Below are 15,842 nucleotides of genomic sequence, written 5' to 3'. Positions count from 1 at the left end.
TTTTAGGTATAGATTTTGGAGCTTTATTGTTCAAGGATTTGTTGCATACCAATGTAGGTTGCATTTATGTGTTCGTGTATTGGTATATGTACAATTTCAACCTTTTAGTTGTTTTTTTAGATTTTTTTTTTAATACAATTAACTGTTCTACCCATAAAAAAAATATAGGTAATTATGTTTTAGGATGCTTTTACTTATTCTCTCATCTCTTCAAAATATATTTATTTCAATCATCAATTATTTAATTACATTTTTGAAATTATAGAGAATTTGATAGGAAAGCTGTAAGAATTACAAAAGAAAAATTATAAAGATTTTAACTCCTTAGTTCATATAATAAGAGTTTTATAGAGAATCTATTGGAGATACTCTCAATTTCTACTGCAGTTCTGAGCAATGTTTGTGATACTCTATTCATCACATTTATAATGCGAATTTGATGTAGAATGGATGCCAACTAGAATCGAAGAGCAGCTTGATCGTGAAAAATGAAAAATCGGTTTGTTGCAAGTTTGGCTTTCGGTGTTAGGATGCTAATTGCTACATCTTTCCGAGAAAGGAATGGCACCAGATACAAAACCTGTCACTTTGCCACAACGTGTGGGTTTTTTCTAGCTTTCGAGGTCATTTCAGGGACCAAAACTGCATTTTACTATTTTTTCAGCATTTAAAGTTCTCTAGTTCGTTTTGGATTTGTTTTATTTTAACCCGTGGGCTTTTACGATTCCTTGTTTGTTGCCCTAGCTAGGATTTCTTTTCTCATATATAAGCAATTTTTTTTTTTTTTTGATCAAAGGAGGTCAGCCCATTATATAGATTCAGCAAGCCGTACAAAACGAAACACCCCTATGGGGTCGACAGAAAGAATTGTTTTCAGAGTACCCTGAGACTCCTATTCTAAAACAAGAACAAGAACCCAATATACCCCTAGTACACCCAGCCACCTTTTAGAAAGCCTAGCACCATTATTTCAAACAAAGACCTAAAAACTCCGAAGCAGGAATAAAAAAACCCTAAGAGCTACTGGTCTTTGTTCCCAAGATCAAAAATCAAATAATATTTGGAGTAGAGGATGACGTGTCACCATCCACCCCATCTTCATTCATCAGAATAGCCCAAGCTGAAGAGCCCCCAACCTAACAAGAATCCCAAGCAACCCACAGGGAGCCCTCCCTCCAAAATCGAGCCCAAAGAGCCCAGCTATAATCCAAAGTCCACCCTAGGCCCAAAATTTTGTGACCCAAAAGCAAACCCTAGGCTCCATAGTCGCCAAGCAGTCGCCCCCCTCAGCAGCGCCACCTTCACCACCTCCGCTACAACCTTTCCTATTACCACCCCAAAAATCTTTGTCACCGCCATCAAGACTTCGGCCCAACATGAAAAAAAACAATTCTAGCATATGAGAGAGAGCTCCATCACCATCGTGCTCGGCAACATCCTTTACCGCCTAAGAGGAAACCCTTGTGCCACCGACGCCGTCATCCACGACCAAATCGACATGCGCAACACAGCAATCACTGAGTCCCCTTCCCACATTACTTAACCCAGCCAACAAGATTCAGGACGAAGAAACCCACACCGTTGTAGCCAAGTTGACCGCCATCAGAGGCTCCAGTCGATCAAGAAGACAAGACTGATCCAGGCATAGATTCAAGGGGCGTCGAATCTAGTCGTTGTCTCCACCAAGGAGAGAAGGAGTAAGAGAGGTATCACCACCCTTCCAAATCCAAAATTCAGAGCCACCACGTAGATGGGAAACCCCTCTGCTGAGAGGCAAGGAGTTTGCATCACCGCCGATGCTAAATAAGACCGGTTGCGACCTTGGGGTAGCTCTCTCTATCTCAATCGAGAGAGAGAGAGAGAGAGAAAGCGTCATTTCTTAGTTAAACTGCTATAGACTCTATTTTTTTTTTCATCTTTTATCAATCAAAATTAAGAGTTTTCTTTTATTTCTTTGGTGAATTACGTTATTCTTGTTTACGATTTATAGTTTGTAAACCCGGGTTACTTTATGATTGCGTCATAATTTCTTTCAATTTCATCATATTAGCTCAGCTCATCTGTAACTTACCGGATGAGATTTAATCAATAATTCCTTTCCAGGAAAACGTACCTGGAACCAACTTCTCTCCTTAAAAGTTTTCGATTTTTCTTTTCTTTTTGTTGACAAAAAAAAAAAAAGAAGTCCTTTTCTTGCTTATCTCACAAAATAAAAATTCTCATTTTCTTCTGCTCTTGCTACTAAGTTTTCTTTTGCTCTCGCTCCTGAAGAATAATGGCGGCTAAGAGAAAAGATGAAGAGGTATTCCATTCTTTTTATGAATCTAGGGGTGTCTATTCGTATTTGTTTCATGAATCTAGGGTTTCATATTTATTCATTCTTTGTATCTCCATTAGGGATTGTAGAGTTTAAATGCTGAAAATGAGATTGACGAAACAGCGTGGTATTTAATATATAATTTGTGTACAATTGAGAGTCATCGAATGAAGCATTATGAATACACTCATGATCGAAACTGTTGAGGCTACGAGATGTGAAAACCCTTGCTAGCTTGTTTGATAATATGGTGAGTTTAGACCCTAATAACTAAGCATTAAAAAGCATTTATTAGATGATAAATTTTAGAGATAAAACTAATATACAAAAGAACGAACGAAGAGCACATACCCACTAATATTGCGAAGAAAATGAACACAAATAAGTTAGCAGCGCAAAATCTAAATCAGGGAAGTCATGGTCTCCTATCACCCAAGATTATCTCGCATGGGTTGTGCTCTCTTTGGTCTCTTTTTGAAGCTTCCATAGTGTTTGGCTCCAAAACCAGTATGGGTGCAAACTGTCTCTTTTGAGCGTGTGCATAGGCATGCCAGCACCATGGGGTGCAATCGTTGGAGAATCCCTTGACCTGACTTCTTGTTCAAACGATGTGGACGAGGAGAGCACCAACCTCATCACAAGGTTCTTTTCTCTGCCTTCCGGAAAAGGACTTCTTGCCTTATTGGTAAGGGCTTTGGTTGTGATCTCTTCGAGTCACTAAATCGATACTCAACGTTGTAGGTTGAGCAGAGCAATCACTAGGAAGTTTGGAGAAAGCACGGTTTGCTAAAACGTATTTTTAGCTTCGCTAGGTTGCGAGAGCGTTACCCTTGCTTCGCTGGGTTGCAGGTAGGTTTGCTCTGGAGAGACTTTGAAAATCGTTGAGATTATTTGATTGAAGAGTTGTCCCTAATTCGTCCTTGAAACCTGGTAATTATACCTAGGGTTTCGACTGTTCCTTGCCATAGAAGGATTATTGATTGAAGTTTCCTATTCGATCACCGCTACTTGACTCCAATAAGGACTCGTTTTCCTTTTGGATCACGGAATGGTGAAGCTGTAACCCAAACCCAAGTAGGCTTATTTTTGGGCCGCAGATATCTGCCCGCTGTGCTAAATCCCCTAAGGGATCTTACCAAAAATACTTTTGGGCTCAAGCATATAGCACCTATTTTCTGAGAATATATAGGGATGTCGCAGAAAGTATTAGGTTGTAAGTAATTAAACTGTTTATCTTTATGTTTCGGCATCTATATCCTTTTTTTTTTTTTTTCAAATGTTATTATGACCACTAGCTAAAAATTGATCAAAAAATAACTTCTATTTATTGTAGGCCGATCATTATGTGTAATTCCTACCATCCTTAGTTGGGGTTATCTCAAGTCGTGAGGAATGAATAAAAATTGGGTTTGACCCATGTTAGATCAAGAGTTCGATCATCCTTTGTCGGAGAAATAAATAAATAAATAAAAACAGAACAAGACCATGAGTTTGTGGACTCCGATTAACATATTTCTAGTGGCTTTCATTGCATCAATATCTCTCATTCTTTGTCTACCATTTTCTATTATAGCTTTGATTGCATCAATATCTCTATGTATATCTCTTTAGGGCTAAATACTAATTAGTACCCTGTGGTTTAGGTCCAAAATCAATTCAATCCCTGGACTTCTAATTTCATTAAAAACACCCCTACACTTTCAATTTTGATCTAATATGTCCAATTTGTTAATATTCTGTTATGAGTTTAAGTTATAGTTGGATTGTTTATTGAAAAACTATTTATTTTTAATAGTAGGACTCACTCCTAAATTGACTATGTAGACCACCTCGACACCACATCATAAAACATAAGCCATATATGAGCCACGTTAACAAGTTAAATAACTCAATTGTCGGAAAACTAACAAATTGGACCTATTAGATCAAAATTAAAAGTGCAGGGGTGTTTTTGATGAAATTAGAAGTTCAGAGACTGAATTGATTTTGGACCTAAACCACAGGGTAGTAATTTGTATTTAGCCCATCTCTTTAAGAAGGAAGAAAACATTTTTTGGTTACATTGTAGAAGCTCAAACCTTTGACGTTAACTTAATTTTAATTCACTTATTTTATTTGATTCTAACCCAATTCTCCACTCTCTTCCACCGCTTGGTCCAACTCCAAAAGCTGAAAACACCCAGTTCTATTGCATCTATCTTTATGAGGCAAAAAAAAGAAAGATGAAAAAACAAAAAACCACAACAACAACCTTTACTTAAACATCTATTTAATTAATTTCCCTAATTCTTAGTCATAGCGAATAGGCTGTGCAAATTATTAGAGTTTTCTAATCATAATTCAGCATAAACTAATAGCCAATAAGACATGTTCTTCTAAATCATGATCAACAACTGCTCACTCCAGCACCTTAAGAATTTATGAGGCAAGCATCCACAGCTTCACTAACAGTCAAGAAAATTCGCTGTTCTCTAATTTTCTCTACCAATTTAGCCAACTTTAGTCTATGAATCACTTGCCATCTTGGGTTGGCCACAGCTAACTGCAATCAAACACAGGCAGACAAATCTCAGAAACCAAACTAAATGTGCATCAAACTCTTATTTTTGAAACTGATCGATGCCTTACTTCTATGCCATGTGAAAGCAACTTCTTCTGTATTTCTTCTAATGCAAGAATTCTTGAAGTGTCTACGTTCAACACATCTTTCACAAGCAGGTTTACGTTAGCAATTTGATCAAACTTGTGATCTAATATGTGCCGACCGACACATAAATCATTTAGGATATCCAACGAACCAACTCATTGCCTCGCTATCCAACGTTTCGCTGAACAAGTGGCAGAGGGTGGCGTCATCAAATCCCTTGTTGTTAGTGACTTTTTTGAAGGTGTCCATGTGGACGAAGGGGTGAGTCATGCCGCTGTAATGTGACATCTTTGGTGTCTTTGCATATGCTGGTCTGAAGGCTTGCAAGATCCCGGCGGTGAATGGTCCTGGTCTGGATGCAAAGAGCGGATTTGGGATTGGCGCTAGGGCGCCTGTCTCCACCCGGATTAGCCTTTGCTCTAATTGCTACAACCTCTCTAGGATTAGGGCGATTGTGTCTCCAGCGGGCCCTGCTTGGAGATTCCGCTGAACCAGCTCCCGCCTGGGGACAGGTGGATTGCCCTCAGTTCTAGCCCTAGCCGCCAAGCGGTTGGTGTGCGGCTGTGACTCCGCTTCCTGTTCCATCATTAGGCGGGGTAGGGGAGGTAGGCCAATTCCCAATAGTTCTGGTGGATTCGGCAGTACCTGCATCTGTATGATTGGTACGTGTACCAATCCGCCGGTATTGGGTCGACTATGTCTGGTGCTCTTCGATTGCTCGCTCTGCGCTGGGTTTGCATTTGACTCCAGCGCCTTTTTTAGTTTGTCGAATTTTGAGATCAGCGTGGCCACCTGTTTTTGGGCCTCAGCCTTCTCTCTGCGCTCTTGTTCGCTCTCCCTATTTTCCTTGTGGAGGTCCGCCACTGCCAACTCATACATAGCGGTGAGATCCTGCCCCGGTGGGCGACTGCTGCCCGGTCGTGCCTCCACTGCAGTTTGGGTCAGCGGGATCTGGGGATGAGCCCTGGGGTTTCACGCTAGGGTTGACCGGAGTGCTGAATAGTGCTCGATTAATGTTAACAGTTGTGTTAATGTTAGCCGCAGGGTTGGTGGGATGGGGGTTGGCAGATTGATCCGCTTGCTCCTCAGAGTTTCCCCCGATACCGTTAGTTATGATGATTGTTGTGGTAGGATGGCATTTTGTTCAAGGATTCTCACAGACGGAGCCAATGTTAATGTTTAAGATTGAGCGGTTGCCCAAGTCTTTGTTAACGCTGGTCCGATGGGCGGACCGCTACTTGCAATGTTCTCAGAGCTTTCGCTACCTGTCAAGTAAAATACAAAGTGGCGTCAGAAGGAGACCGCGCTGGGCAGTCTTCTCTTCTCCGATGCCTAAGTTAGTTAATGTATTTGTGTTGACAGAATAACAGTAGGTAAGTGGTAAATGCGTAATTAATGAGGAGAGAGGAGAGAACCTTTTATAGGTGGGGAAGAGGCCGAGTTCTTCCATGTTTTCGATGTGGGACTGATATGCTTCAGTTCCCAGCTTCTGGAGCTTATGATGCTATCTTGGCGAGGCGCGTGGCGGAGCGTTAGCCGAGATCTGGGGGTGAGCCGGGGCTCAGGCAGTAACCTGCTTGGCTATGTTTCTGTAGGTCACACCGTTGGCGGTAGTTTGTACCGCTGGCGGTATCATGAGCGTGTCTCATTATAGCTAATTATGCTTGCAAATGCTCATGTAAGTACAATTTTTTTTTCCCAAGTAAGGATGTGAATAGCTTTTAATTGTATAAGATAAGAAACACTTTGACAAATAAAAACTATATTGAAAAATAAGAATCAGAGGTGACTTGGTTGTTGAACTCTTTATTACATAAGTAAGTTCTTACAAGAAAAACAAAGGAAGCTTATAAAATAAGCTTTATTGTACAAAGATAAACCAAAACAGCAAACTAAAAATTTATTTCTCCTTCTCCTACATCCAAATTTCCAGAAATTAAGTTCTAATCCTCAAGAGTATGATCTGCACAATATCATAAAAGGGGTGAGTTTAAAGCTAAGTAGAGCAAACCTCATACATGTAATTAGTGATGGTGCAAGATAGAAAATAGGATAACTCCTTATACTCCAGTTGTTAGTAATCTTGTACTAACCTCAGTCACCAGTGTCTTCTTGCCAAACAACAGATCGTTTTATCAATAATAATTGAAGGGGCTTCTCTCCCCAAGTGTATATACCATTGGCTGACATTGCTGATCCCTTATGAGTATTAGACTCAACTACATAACCATTTTCACTCTTTCTTCAAGCTAGTATCAGATAAAACAACATAATGATGAACTAAGCATATATTTTACACAGCATAAACATTCTGATCAGCAGCAAATGTCACGCAAAATCATATCAATGGACATATAATCAAACTTGAGGTTCCCTAAAACTTCCCGTACCTTAAACCTGGTTTAGTAAAGCTGAACCTTTGTTTCTAGACCTTAAAAACTTGTTTCTGGACCTTGCTATTTCCAGATTCTCAAATTGTTTTTCTACTCTCTTTTCTAACTTGTGTTTTCTTACCGTAGGTAAAGGCCTCTTTTATACTAGAATATGTAATCATTAGAACATATAGGTAGACTAGCCACCTCCTGTTTACTCTAGATTAGCTTAGTCAGATAGATAAACACCTGAGAGTAGCTTACTGCCAGCTCCTGCTTAGAAAAATCACCTGAAGATTATCTCAAACTGCCACTCTTGTTTTGAGCTTGCTGCCAAGTTTTAAGCTGCTCTAAGAGCAGCCACTTGCAGCACACAATTAAATTTATGTCTGCAGCCTCTTATTTGTGGTTAGAGGTGTACAAGTATGTGTTTTCAACAAGCCACTAGGTGACACAGCAGTTAGATAAAACAAAATAACATTTCAGAATTTTTATTTTTATTGTTCTCTAATATGTTTCTGTGCATGTGTTGCAGGTTTTAACAAAACTTCCAGCCAAAGAAAACTCAAGAAGAAGAAGCACAAATAGCTAAACATTTGCTGGAAATTTTTATACTTTTGCAAAAATGTATACAGGTTAACGAATACCCAACAATTTGCGAGCTTTGTGCCCAACAATCTCGTTTCTCTCATTACGTTTTCTAACGAATACCTATTTATAACCAAATGGTTTGGTGTTGGGCGGTATTGGCACAACCTTTCCAAATACCTTTCTTTTCGCTAGAGAATCAAGTTCTGCCTGGATCACATCTTTCCATTTTGGCCAATCAGCTCTACATTGGCATTCATCAACGAAGCGTGGTTCGATGTCATCGGTCTCAATAATCTCACGCACTACGGAATACGCGAATACATCATCAATGATGATGGAGTTTCTTTCCCACGTCCCATGTACACTAATGTAATTTACAGAGATCTCTACGTTCTCAGGGATAGGTTCTGACATTGAGGCATCCCCCAATGATGTCTCTTGGACATAACCATAATCCGGAACATTCTCATGGGACAGATTTTGAGTATCGATGATCAAATGATTTGTTTGTGCCTCATTCGCTCTCTTTCTTTCTGGGCCAAGCTTCTTCCTACTTTTTTTTTTGGATTAAATTCAGTTTACCCCACTAAGGTTTGGGGGTAATTTCATGTTAGTCCCTGTCCTTTCAATTTAATCAGTTTACCCCCCAAGCTTTCCAATTTCAATCAGCCGTGTCCAATTTCTACTATTCCGTCCAATTTGGACCGTTAAGTCTGACTTTTGAGGGCTAAAATGGTCATTTCAAGACAAAAAAAAAAAACTAAAAAAAAATAATTTTTTTTCTTTTTTTCATTTTTTTTAAATTTTAAAATATTTTATCCATCTTTTTTTTTATATAATAATTTTGTCTTCAACCTATACACCACAAGTTATAATAGGTTTATAAAAACAAAAAGATACTCTAGGTGGTTGAAAGTCTCTCGCTGATCTACGATATTTATGATATATCTTCGATAAATAGAAGAATTTTAGGATATATCCCCAATAAAGTGAAGAAATGTCTGTGTAAAATTATTTTTTACAGATATTTACAGATAAAGTGTAAAATCGTGAAGAAATATCTGTGTAAAATTATTTTTTACAGATATTTATAAATAAAGTGTAAAATCATTTTTTACAGATATTTCTTCACTTTATTGGGGATATCTCCTAAAATTTTTTACTTTATCGGAGATATATCACAAATATCGTAGATCAGCGAGCGGCTTTCAACCACCTAGAGTATCTTTTTGTTCTTATAAACCTATTATAACTTGTGGTGTATAGGTTGAAGACAAAATAAAAAAAAAATTTAAAAAAAAAAAGAAAAAGAAAAGAATAATAAAAAAAAGAAAAAACAGAAGAGAAAAATATTAAAAAAAAAGAAAAAATATAAAAATTCTTTTTTTTTAGTTTTTTTTTTTGTCTTGAAATGACCATTTTAGCCCTCAAAAATCAGACTTAACGTCCAAATTGGATGGAATGGACACGGTTGAGGAGAATTGACAAGCTTGGGGGGTAAACTGATTAAATTGAAAGGACATGGACTAACATGAAATTACCCCCAAACCTCAGGGGGGTAAACTGAATTTAATCCTTTTTTTTTCTTCTTTTCTTCTCTCTGTCGGTTCAAGGTGTAGCTACTATTGGAGGCCGGTTCAAAAGCTTTTAGGCTAGTTCCGGGAATAATTTTTCCTGTTCCCGGATCTTGGGATTGAGATACTACTGCTGACAAAATTTGGTAGCAATTGGAGGTCCGGAAGGTGGTGAACCGGTGGAATATTTGTTGCAGGTGGTTTAGAGCTTCCGGTGGCCGGTTCGGTAGGTTTCCGGCCGGTTCCGATGGTTTTGCCACCGGTTTTGGATTCCTGGGGTCGAGGGCTTCAAGTTGTGTGACGGAGGCAGAAGAGATTTCAAGGTTTTGTATTCGGATTTAGGGTTTTAGTTATTTGTTCAGGGTTAGGACTTCATCCTGATAACGTGTTTAAGGAAACTTGAAATTGAGAGATAATTGAGTCGTGCTTTCATTGATAATAGAGACCTCTTTATATAGAGGATTACAAGACATAGAATTAGAGTTGTACAAGGAAAGATAATCGTACAATTAATTGGATATCTATAAATATTTCTAAGAATATCTCTAATTCAAAACCCTATTATAACTAGGTCAAGTAACCTAGAGTTTGGGCCAAACACATATTCTGAATTTACTTGAACACAAATGTTATTATGACCGCTAGCTAAAAATTGATAAAAAAAGAACTTCTATTTATTGTAGGCCGATCATTATGTGTAATTCCTACCCTGCGAGTAAAATTGACATCCTTAGTTGGGGTTATCTCAAGTCATGAGGAATGATGGAAAATTGGGTTAGACCCATGTTCGATAAAAAGTTTGATCATCCTTTGTCGGAAAAAAAAATAAAAAATAAAAATAAATAAAAACAGAACAAGACCACCGGTTTGTGGACTCCGATTAACATATATATATTTCTAGCAATATCTCTCATTCTTCTGTCTACGTTTTTCTATTATAGTATCTCTATGTATATCTCTTTACGAAGGAAGAAAACATTTTTTAGTTACGTTGTAGAAGCTCAACCCTTTGACGTTAACTTAATTTTAATTCACTTATTTTATTTGATTCTAACCCAATTCTCCACTCTCTTCCACCACTTGGTCTAACTCCAAAAGCTGAAAACGCCAAGTTCTATTGCATCTATCTTTACAAGGAAAAAAAAGAAAGATGAAAAAACAAAAAACCACAACAACAACCTTCACTTAAACATCTATTTAATTAACTTCCCTAATTCTTAGTCACAGCGACTAGGCTGTGCAAATTATTAGAGTTTCCTGATCATAATTCAGCATAAACTAGTAGCCAATATCATGATCAACAACTGCTCACTCCAGCGCCTTTAGAATTTATGAGGCAAGCATCCACAGCTTCACTAACAGTCAAGAAAATTCGCTGTTCTCCAATTTTCTCTACCAATTTAGCCAACTTTAGTCTATGAATCACTTGCCATCTTGGGTTGGCCACAGCTAACTGCAATCAAACACAGACAGACAAATCTAAGAAACCAAACTAAATGTGCATCAAACTCTTATATTTGAAACTGATCGATGCCTTACTTCTATGCCATGTGAAAGCAACTTCTTCTGTATTTCTTCTAATGCAAGAATTCCTGAAGTGTCTACGCTCAACACATCTGTCACGAGCAAGTTTACGTTAGCAATTTGATCAAACTTATGATCTAATATGTGCCGACCGGCACAGAAAGTATTTAGGATACTGCACCCTTTTTCCCTTGGTCGCATAATCAAGTAATGCTAGAGAGGTCACATTTTGATACAACATTGTAGATTACATGCATTTTTGATAAAAGTCGCGCACACCTAGTCGCGGAGTTAAATACAAGAAAAATGGACCGTGAAAGCAACATTAATTAAAAATATAAATGAACTGAACTTACTGGACATGTCAAGGATTACATGTTGAATATTTCTTCCCTGTGCTTTCTCTTCAGTTTCATCCTCTTCTTTTGTCACCCACTTCATTACCCTAAAACAAAACATAGCCTCAGTGCATTAATTATTAAGTTCTCAAGATATTTCACCCTTGACCTCCAATTACGTACTTAATTAGACTGATCATGTATACCTTTCTCTCACAGAGTTAGCATTTGCAAAACAAAGCAGAGAGGAGTTGATGCCAATTATCAAGATGCTTGGAGTTTTGATGGCCATTGGATACTGACTCATGTTGCAAAAGATGTCTGATCTTGGAAGTCTTCCTAGTTCTTCTATCCCAGGCCTAAGAGAATTTATCAATATTTTTGCAAAAGAGATGCTTACCTGCAAACCATTAAAAAAAAAAAAACTTGCAATCAAAGATATGATCTATGACCATATATTCCTAGTGAATACTTGTGCTTGATTCAATTGGAAGATAGATCTTAAATTTTAGCACCCATTGTGAATTTCAAATTGCATATTTTATCATTTCAAATGCTAAATATGAGTCCAAAATGATTTTTTTAGGAGTTCTAATATAAGAATCTTCTGGTACATTTGATAGGCTACATCAGAATCATCCCATGCTTGAAAAAGCTCCATTATCTAGTGGGTTCATTATAATACTGAAAGAAGCATCAAGCACAATTTCAGTGCTACTAATGGCCAAGTAAAGTGGGAGACTTTATCTGTATACTGCTACAATGTATCTAATATGGGAGGTTTGGATTCAGTAGACATATCTATGATTCTATATGCCTATAGCAACTGCAGGTTCTTACATCTCAACACAGTCACATGCCTGAGTGGTCAAGATTACATGCAATGCACAACACTCAAGTGCAGCAATGTCAACTGGGAAAAGGAAAATCCGAAAATCCATATACTGCAAAAAGAAGTGTTTATTACTTTTCAATAAATATCTCATGAGATCTCATGTAAAGGAGCACACACACACATTCCATGTAATTGGCTATTGTAGTCACAAAAGTTTCATATATATAAAGCCAATATATGCTACATGCCTAGCATTTTGTCCACACAATAAGTCCCAATATGCTTTAGCCGGCCCATATAATTTGCAAAAGTGAACAACCCTGACGGACCTGAGTCTTCCACATATATTGGTCCTTCGGTGGGCCAAACACACTAAATGTAGGCGCCCACCACTCTAATCTCTAATCACATCCATCACTTCTGAGTTTTCGCTGTTGAGCTTTAAGTATCAGAAAGTCAACCATTGGTCTCTACATCTACCATTGAAATTTTGATAAACTCAGTTAAGTTACGTACCTTCCCCTCCAAGCAGGTAAACTTGATATACTTTCTTACTAGATATCTGATACTTTATGTTATCAGACTCTAAATCTAGACGAGATATTGAATAAAATTCTACTCGATTGATAGTTTAGATATGGTATAACAACATAACATGTCAAATTGTGCCTCAATAGAAAAACAATCGGTGATATGATAGCTCGTATATATACACAAATGTACAACGATAGAAGATTACCGCAGCAAGAAGACCAATCTCTACTGATGCAAACAAGACCCCTAAGAATGCACCAATGCAAGCAAGGAAATCTAATTTGTCAACCTTCCAAATGTGGCAAGCTTCATTAATATCAATAAGTCCAGGCAGAGCTGATAGGATGATCGAAGCAAGGATAGCAGTGGGAGTAAAGTACAAGAGCCTAGTAAGCAATTCTAGTGATACAATAACAGTGAGCGCCATTACTATGTTTGATACCGCAGTTTGACACCCTGCACTAAAATTTACAGCAGTTCTTGAAAATGAACCTGCAGAAGTCAAAACCCATCAATCACAGTTTAACAATTAGCACAACTTCTCAAACTGCATCAAAGACAAGTAGTAGAATGAAGAGTATAGCTCTCCTGCAAGACTATCGATCTGGAGTAGACATTCAAACAAGAATTCATCTAATGAACGGCGTTGACATTGTGAAAACGTAATATGTCAAACTGTCAAAGTGTCTCATCTGTAATATGATATCTACTTTAAAAATATATATATATATATATATATATATCATATATGTGGTCGAAGAAATTTGACAATATAACATGTCAAGACTGTTTTAGCGTGCACGAGAACATTTATATAATTTGATATGAGAACTTACCAAACTGACTTACCAGTAGCAACATAGCATGAAGTTAAAGATCCGGCAATGTTCATGCAGCCCATGGCTATCATTTCCTTGTTCCCATCAAGGTGGTACCCTTTGATGGAAGCAAAAGATCTACCAACAGCAACGGCCTCCTAATTAATTAATTAAAATTTTAATTTAATTACCATTAAAAACATAAAACTAATCAATAAGAAAAAAATTATCAGAGAAAAAAGCAATGCCAAACTTACAGCCAGAGCAATAATGGCAGAAATCAGTCCTGCTTTGGCTGCTTGTCCAACATGTGGACCTGTGAGTTGTAGCTGATGAGCTGAACTTGGATTTATACCCTCTTTAATGTGTTTGACTATCTTCACTCCATGCCTATCAGCTTTTGTGAAATATACTATCAGAGTTGATAATACAACTGATATAAGGGGTGCAATAGCTGGCAACCAGAAGAGGTTTTTATTCTTTTTGCCCTGCAAATCCATGAGAAAAATTAACTTTTGAAGGTTCAAAATGAAACAGAAAGCATTGAAGAAATGGTAAATTATGAACTTAGAATTTTGTTACTTACAATAAACCTGGCAATTAGGAGGAAAATAAGGAATGCACAACCGAGGACAATATTCAGAGGGTACCACTGCCATGGAAGAACAATTTTTGTTATGAATATGAATTTCCCTGTTTTTTATCATTCATTTTTGCTAGAACCTTTATTCAACTTACTGGTTCATGAATAATTGACTTGAAAACAGACTCTAAGACTGAGACCACATCTGTGTTGGTGGTGAATTTACTGATCCCAAGTAGACCTTTCAGTTGTTGAAGACCAATGACAATGGCTGCACCAGCCATGAACCCAACAATGGCAGCATGTGAAAGAAAATCCACAATAAACCCCAACCTGTAATAAAGTGCAACGGAGAGGTCTATTTGTGATGAAGAAAAGGGTCGGTGAAAAAAACTTGTTCTAATTAAGCAAATCAAAACATACCTGAAAATTCCGAATGCTGCTTGGAAAATTCCAGCAAATAAGGTCACAGTGAACGCAAGATTTGTGTAAGCAACAGGATTCACAATAGGATCTTCAATTTTCTGAAGCAAGGAAGACAGCAGCATAGAAACCACTGCTACTGGTCCAATAGCTAGCTCTCTTGAACTCCCCATTAGAGAATAAACCAAAGGTGGAACAATGCTAGTGTCTATATCAATGATACCCCAAATGTAAAAAAAAAAAGGAAAATATTAATATAAGAGAATTAATGAACATATAGTTTGAAGATTCATATCAAACAACTTACATAGGCCATACTGAGGATCGAGTTTTGCTAGATTAGCATACCCAATACTCTGTCAGGAAAGATAAATATTATTGGGAGGAAATATTATAAAGCTTTTCCAAGTGGAATAAACTAAAGTTAAGAGTTAACTACCTGAGGAATACTAAGGCTAGCAAGAGTTAAACCAGCCATTAAGTCATTTTTAAACTTTGAAGTCTTGTAATTCCTTCCCCAGCTAAGAATTGGAAATAGACTCTTGAAGAATGAAACAGCTGAGTATTTCTTTCTTTGAGGAAAAACATTGGCTTTAATTGAATGAAGGAGTTGCTGCCAAGGACCTGGTGGCTCCGGAGATTTGAGCACCCACTGAGCCCTCTCAACCCTTTGATTGGTTAGGTCCTGATGATGAAGCTGCTGGAGCTCCACAGCAGTGAAGGTGGTCTGATCAGTATGGACTGAACCCATGGTGGTGGTGGTTTGAAGTGTTTGGGTGAACTCTGATCACAAGTGACAAGTTATGTAGCTCCTCGAGTGCTAGTTTTGTACCAAACACATGACAGAGATGTGTGTAATTAAATATAAATTAATGTAGAATCACCTGTGACACATAAAGTGGAATGCAGGTGGTACCCACAAAAGTGGTTCACCTAGTATTACTCTTTTTTTTTTTTGTTGAAATTCACCTAGTATTACTCTTCTGCTACATAGTGTTCGTCAAGTGTGATCTAACACAATCCGAGAAAATAATAGAAATCATTGCATATGAATGATGTACAGTTCATGATCTCATATAGTTTTTTTTTTTTTTTTTTTTTTGGTTTTTTTGGTCGACATTGATCTCATAAAGTTTGAGTGAATTGCTTCTCATTCATAATCCTTGACTTCAGATCTTTTTTGTCTTTTTGTTCTTTTTTCTATTTTCAAAAATAGGTTCTTGCTTTTGGGTTTCTGAGATAAAAAGTACGTTGCTATGCCTATAACTCATTTAGTGCCTATCTCA

General features: G+C 37.5%; 1 protein-coding gene across 2 annotated transcripts; it reads right to left on the bottom strand.

Moving 5' to 3' along the window:
- Window positions 1-4,695: 4,695 nt before the first annotated feature.
- On the bottom strand, window positions 4,696-15,402 carry LOC112180350 (low affinity sulfate transporter 3). Of its 2 annotated transcripts, none has more exons than XM_024318883.2 (12): window positions 14,996-15,402; window positions 14,864-14,912; window positions 14,557-14,764; window positions 14,289-14,466; window positions 14,137-14,202; window positions 13,808-14,038; window positions 13,582-13,708; window positions 12,938-13,224; window positions 11,570-11,763; window positions 11,382-11,470; window positions 4,946-5,022; window positions 4,696-4,859 (listed from the first exon to the last, which is right to left on the bottom strand). In XM_024318883.2, the coding sequence occupies exons 1-12, from the start codon at window positions 15,305-15,307 to the stop codon at window positions 4,728-4,730; spliced, it is 1,950 nt and encodes a 649-aa protein (XP_024174651.1). In that variant the 5' UTR covers window positions 15,308-15,402; the 3' UTR covers window positions 4,696-4,727. The 2 variants fall into 2 exon arrangements, with proteins under 2 accessions (XP_024174651.1, XP_024174650.1); XM_024318882.2 differs by lacking the exons at window positions 4,696-4,859; window positions 4,946-5,022 and adding exons at window positions 10,588-10,954; window positions 11,041-11,117 and having other exon boundaries at window positions 14,996-15,398.
- Between the last annotated feature and the right edge of the window lie 440 nt (window positions 15,403-15,842).

The sequence above is a fragment of the Rosa chinensis genome, chromosome 7 (genome assembly GCF_002994745.2).
Source record: "Rosa chinensis cultivar Old Blush chromosome 7, RchiOBHm-V2, whole genome shotgun sequence".
In the NCBI taxonomy this organism is placed as follows: Eukaryota; Viridiplantae; Streptophyta; class Magnoliopsida; order Rosales; family Rosaceae; genus Rosa; species Rosa chinensis.
The sequence above is the reverse complement of the archived record's forward strand: the minus strand, read 5'-3'. Positions and strand labels throughout refer to the sequence as shown.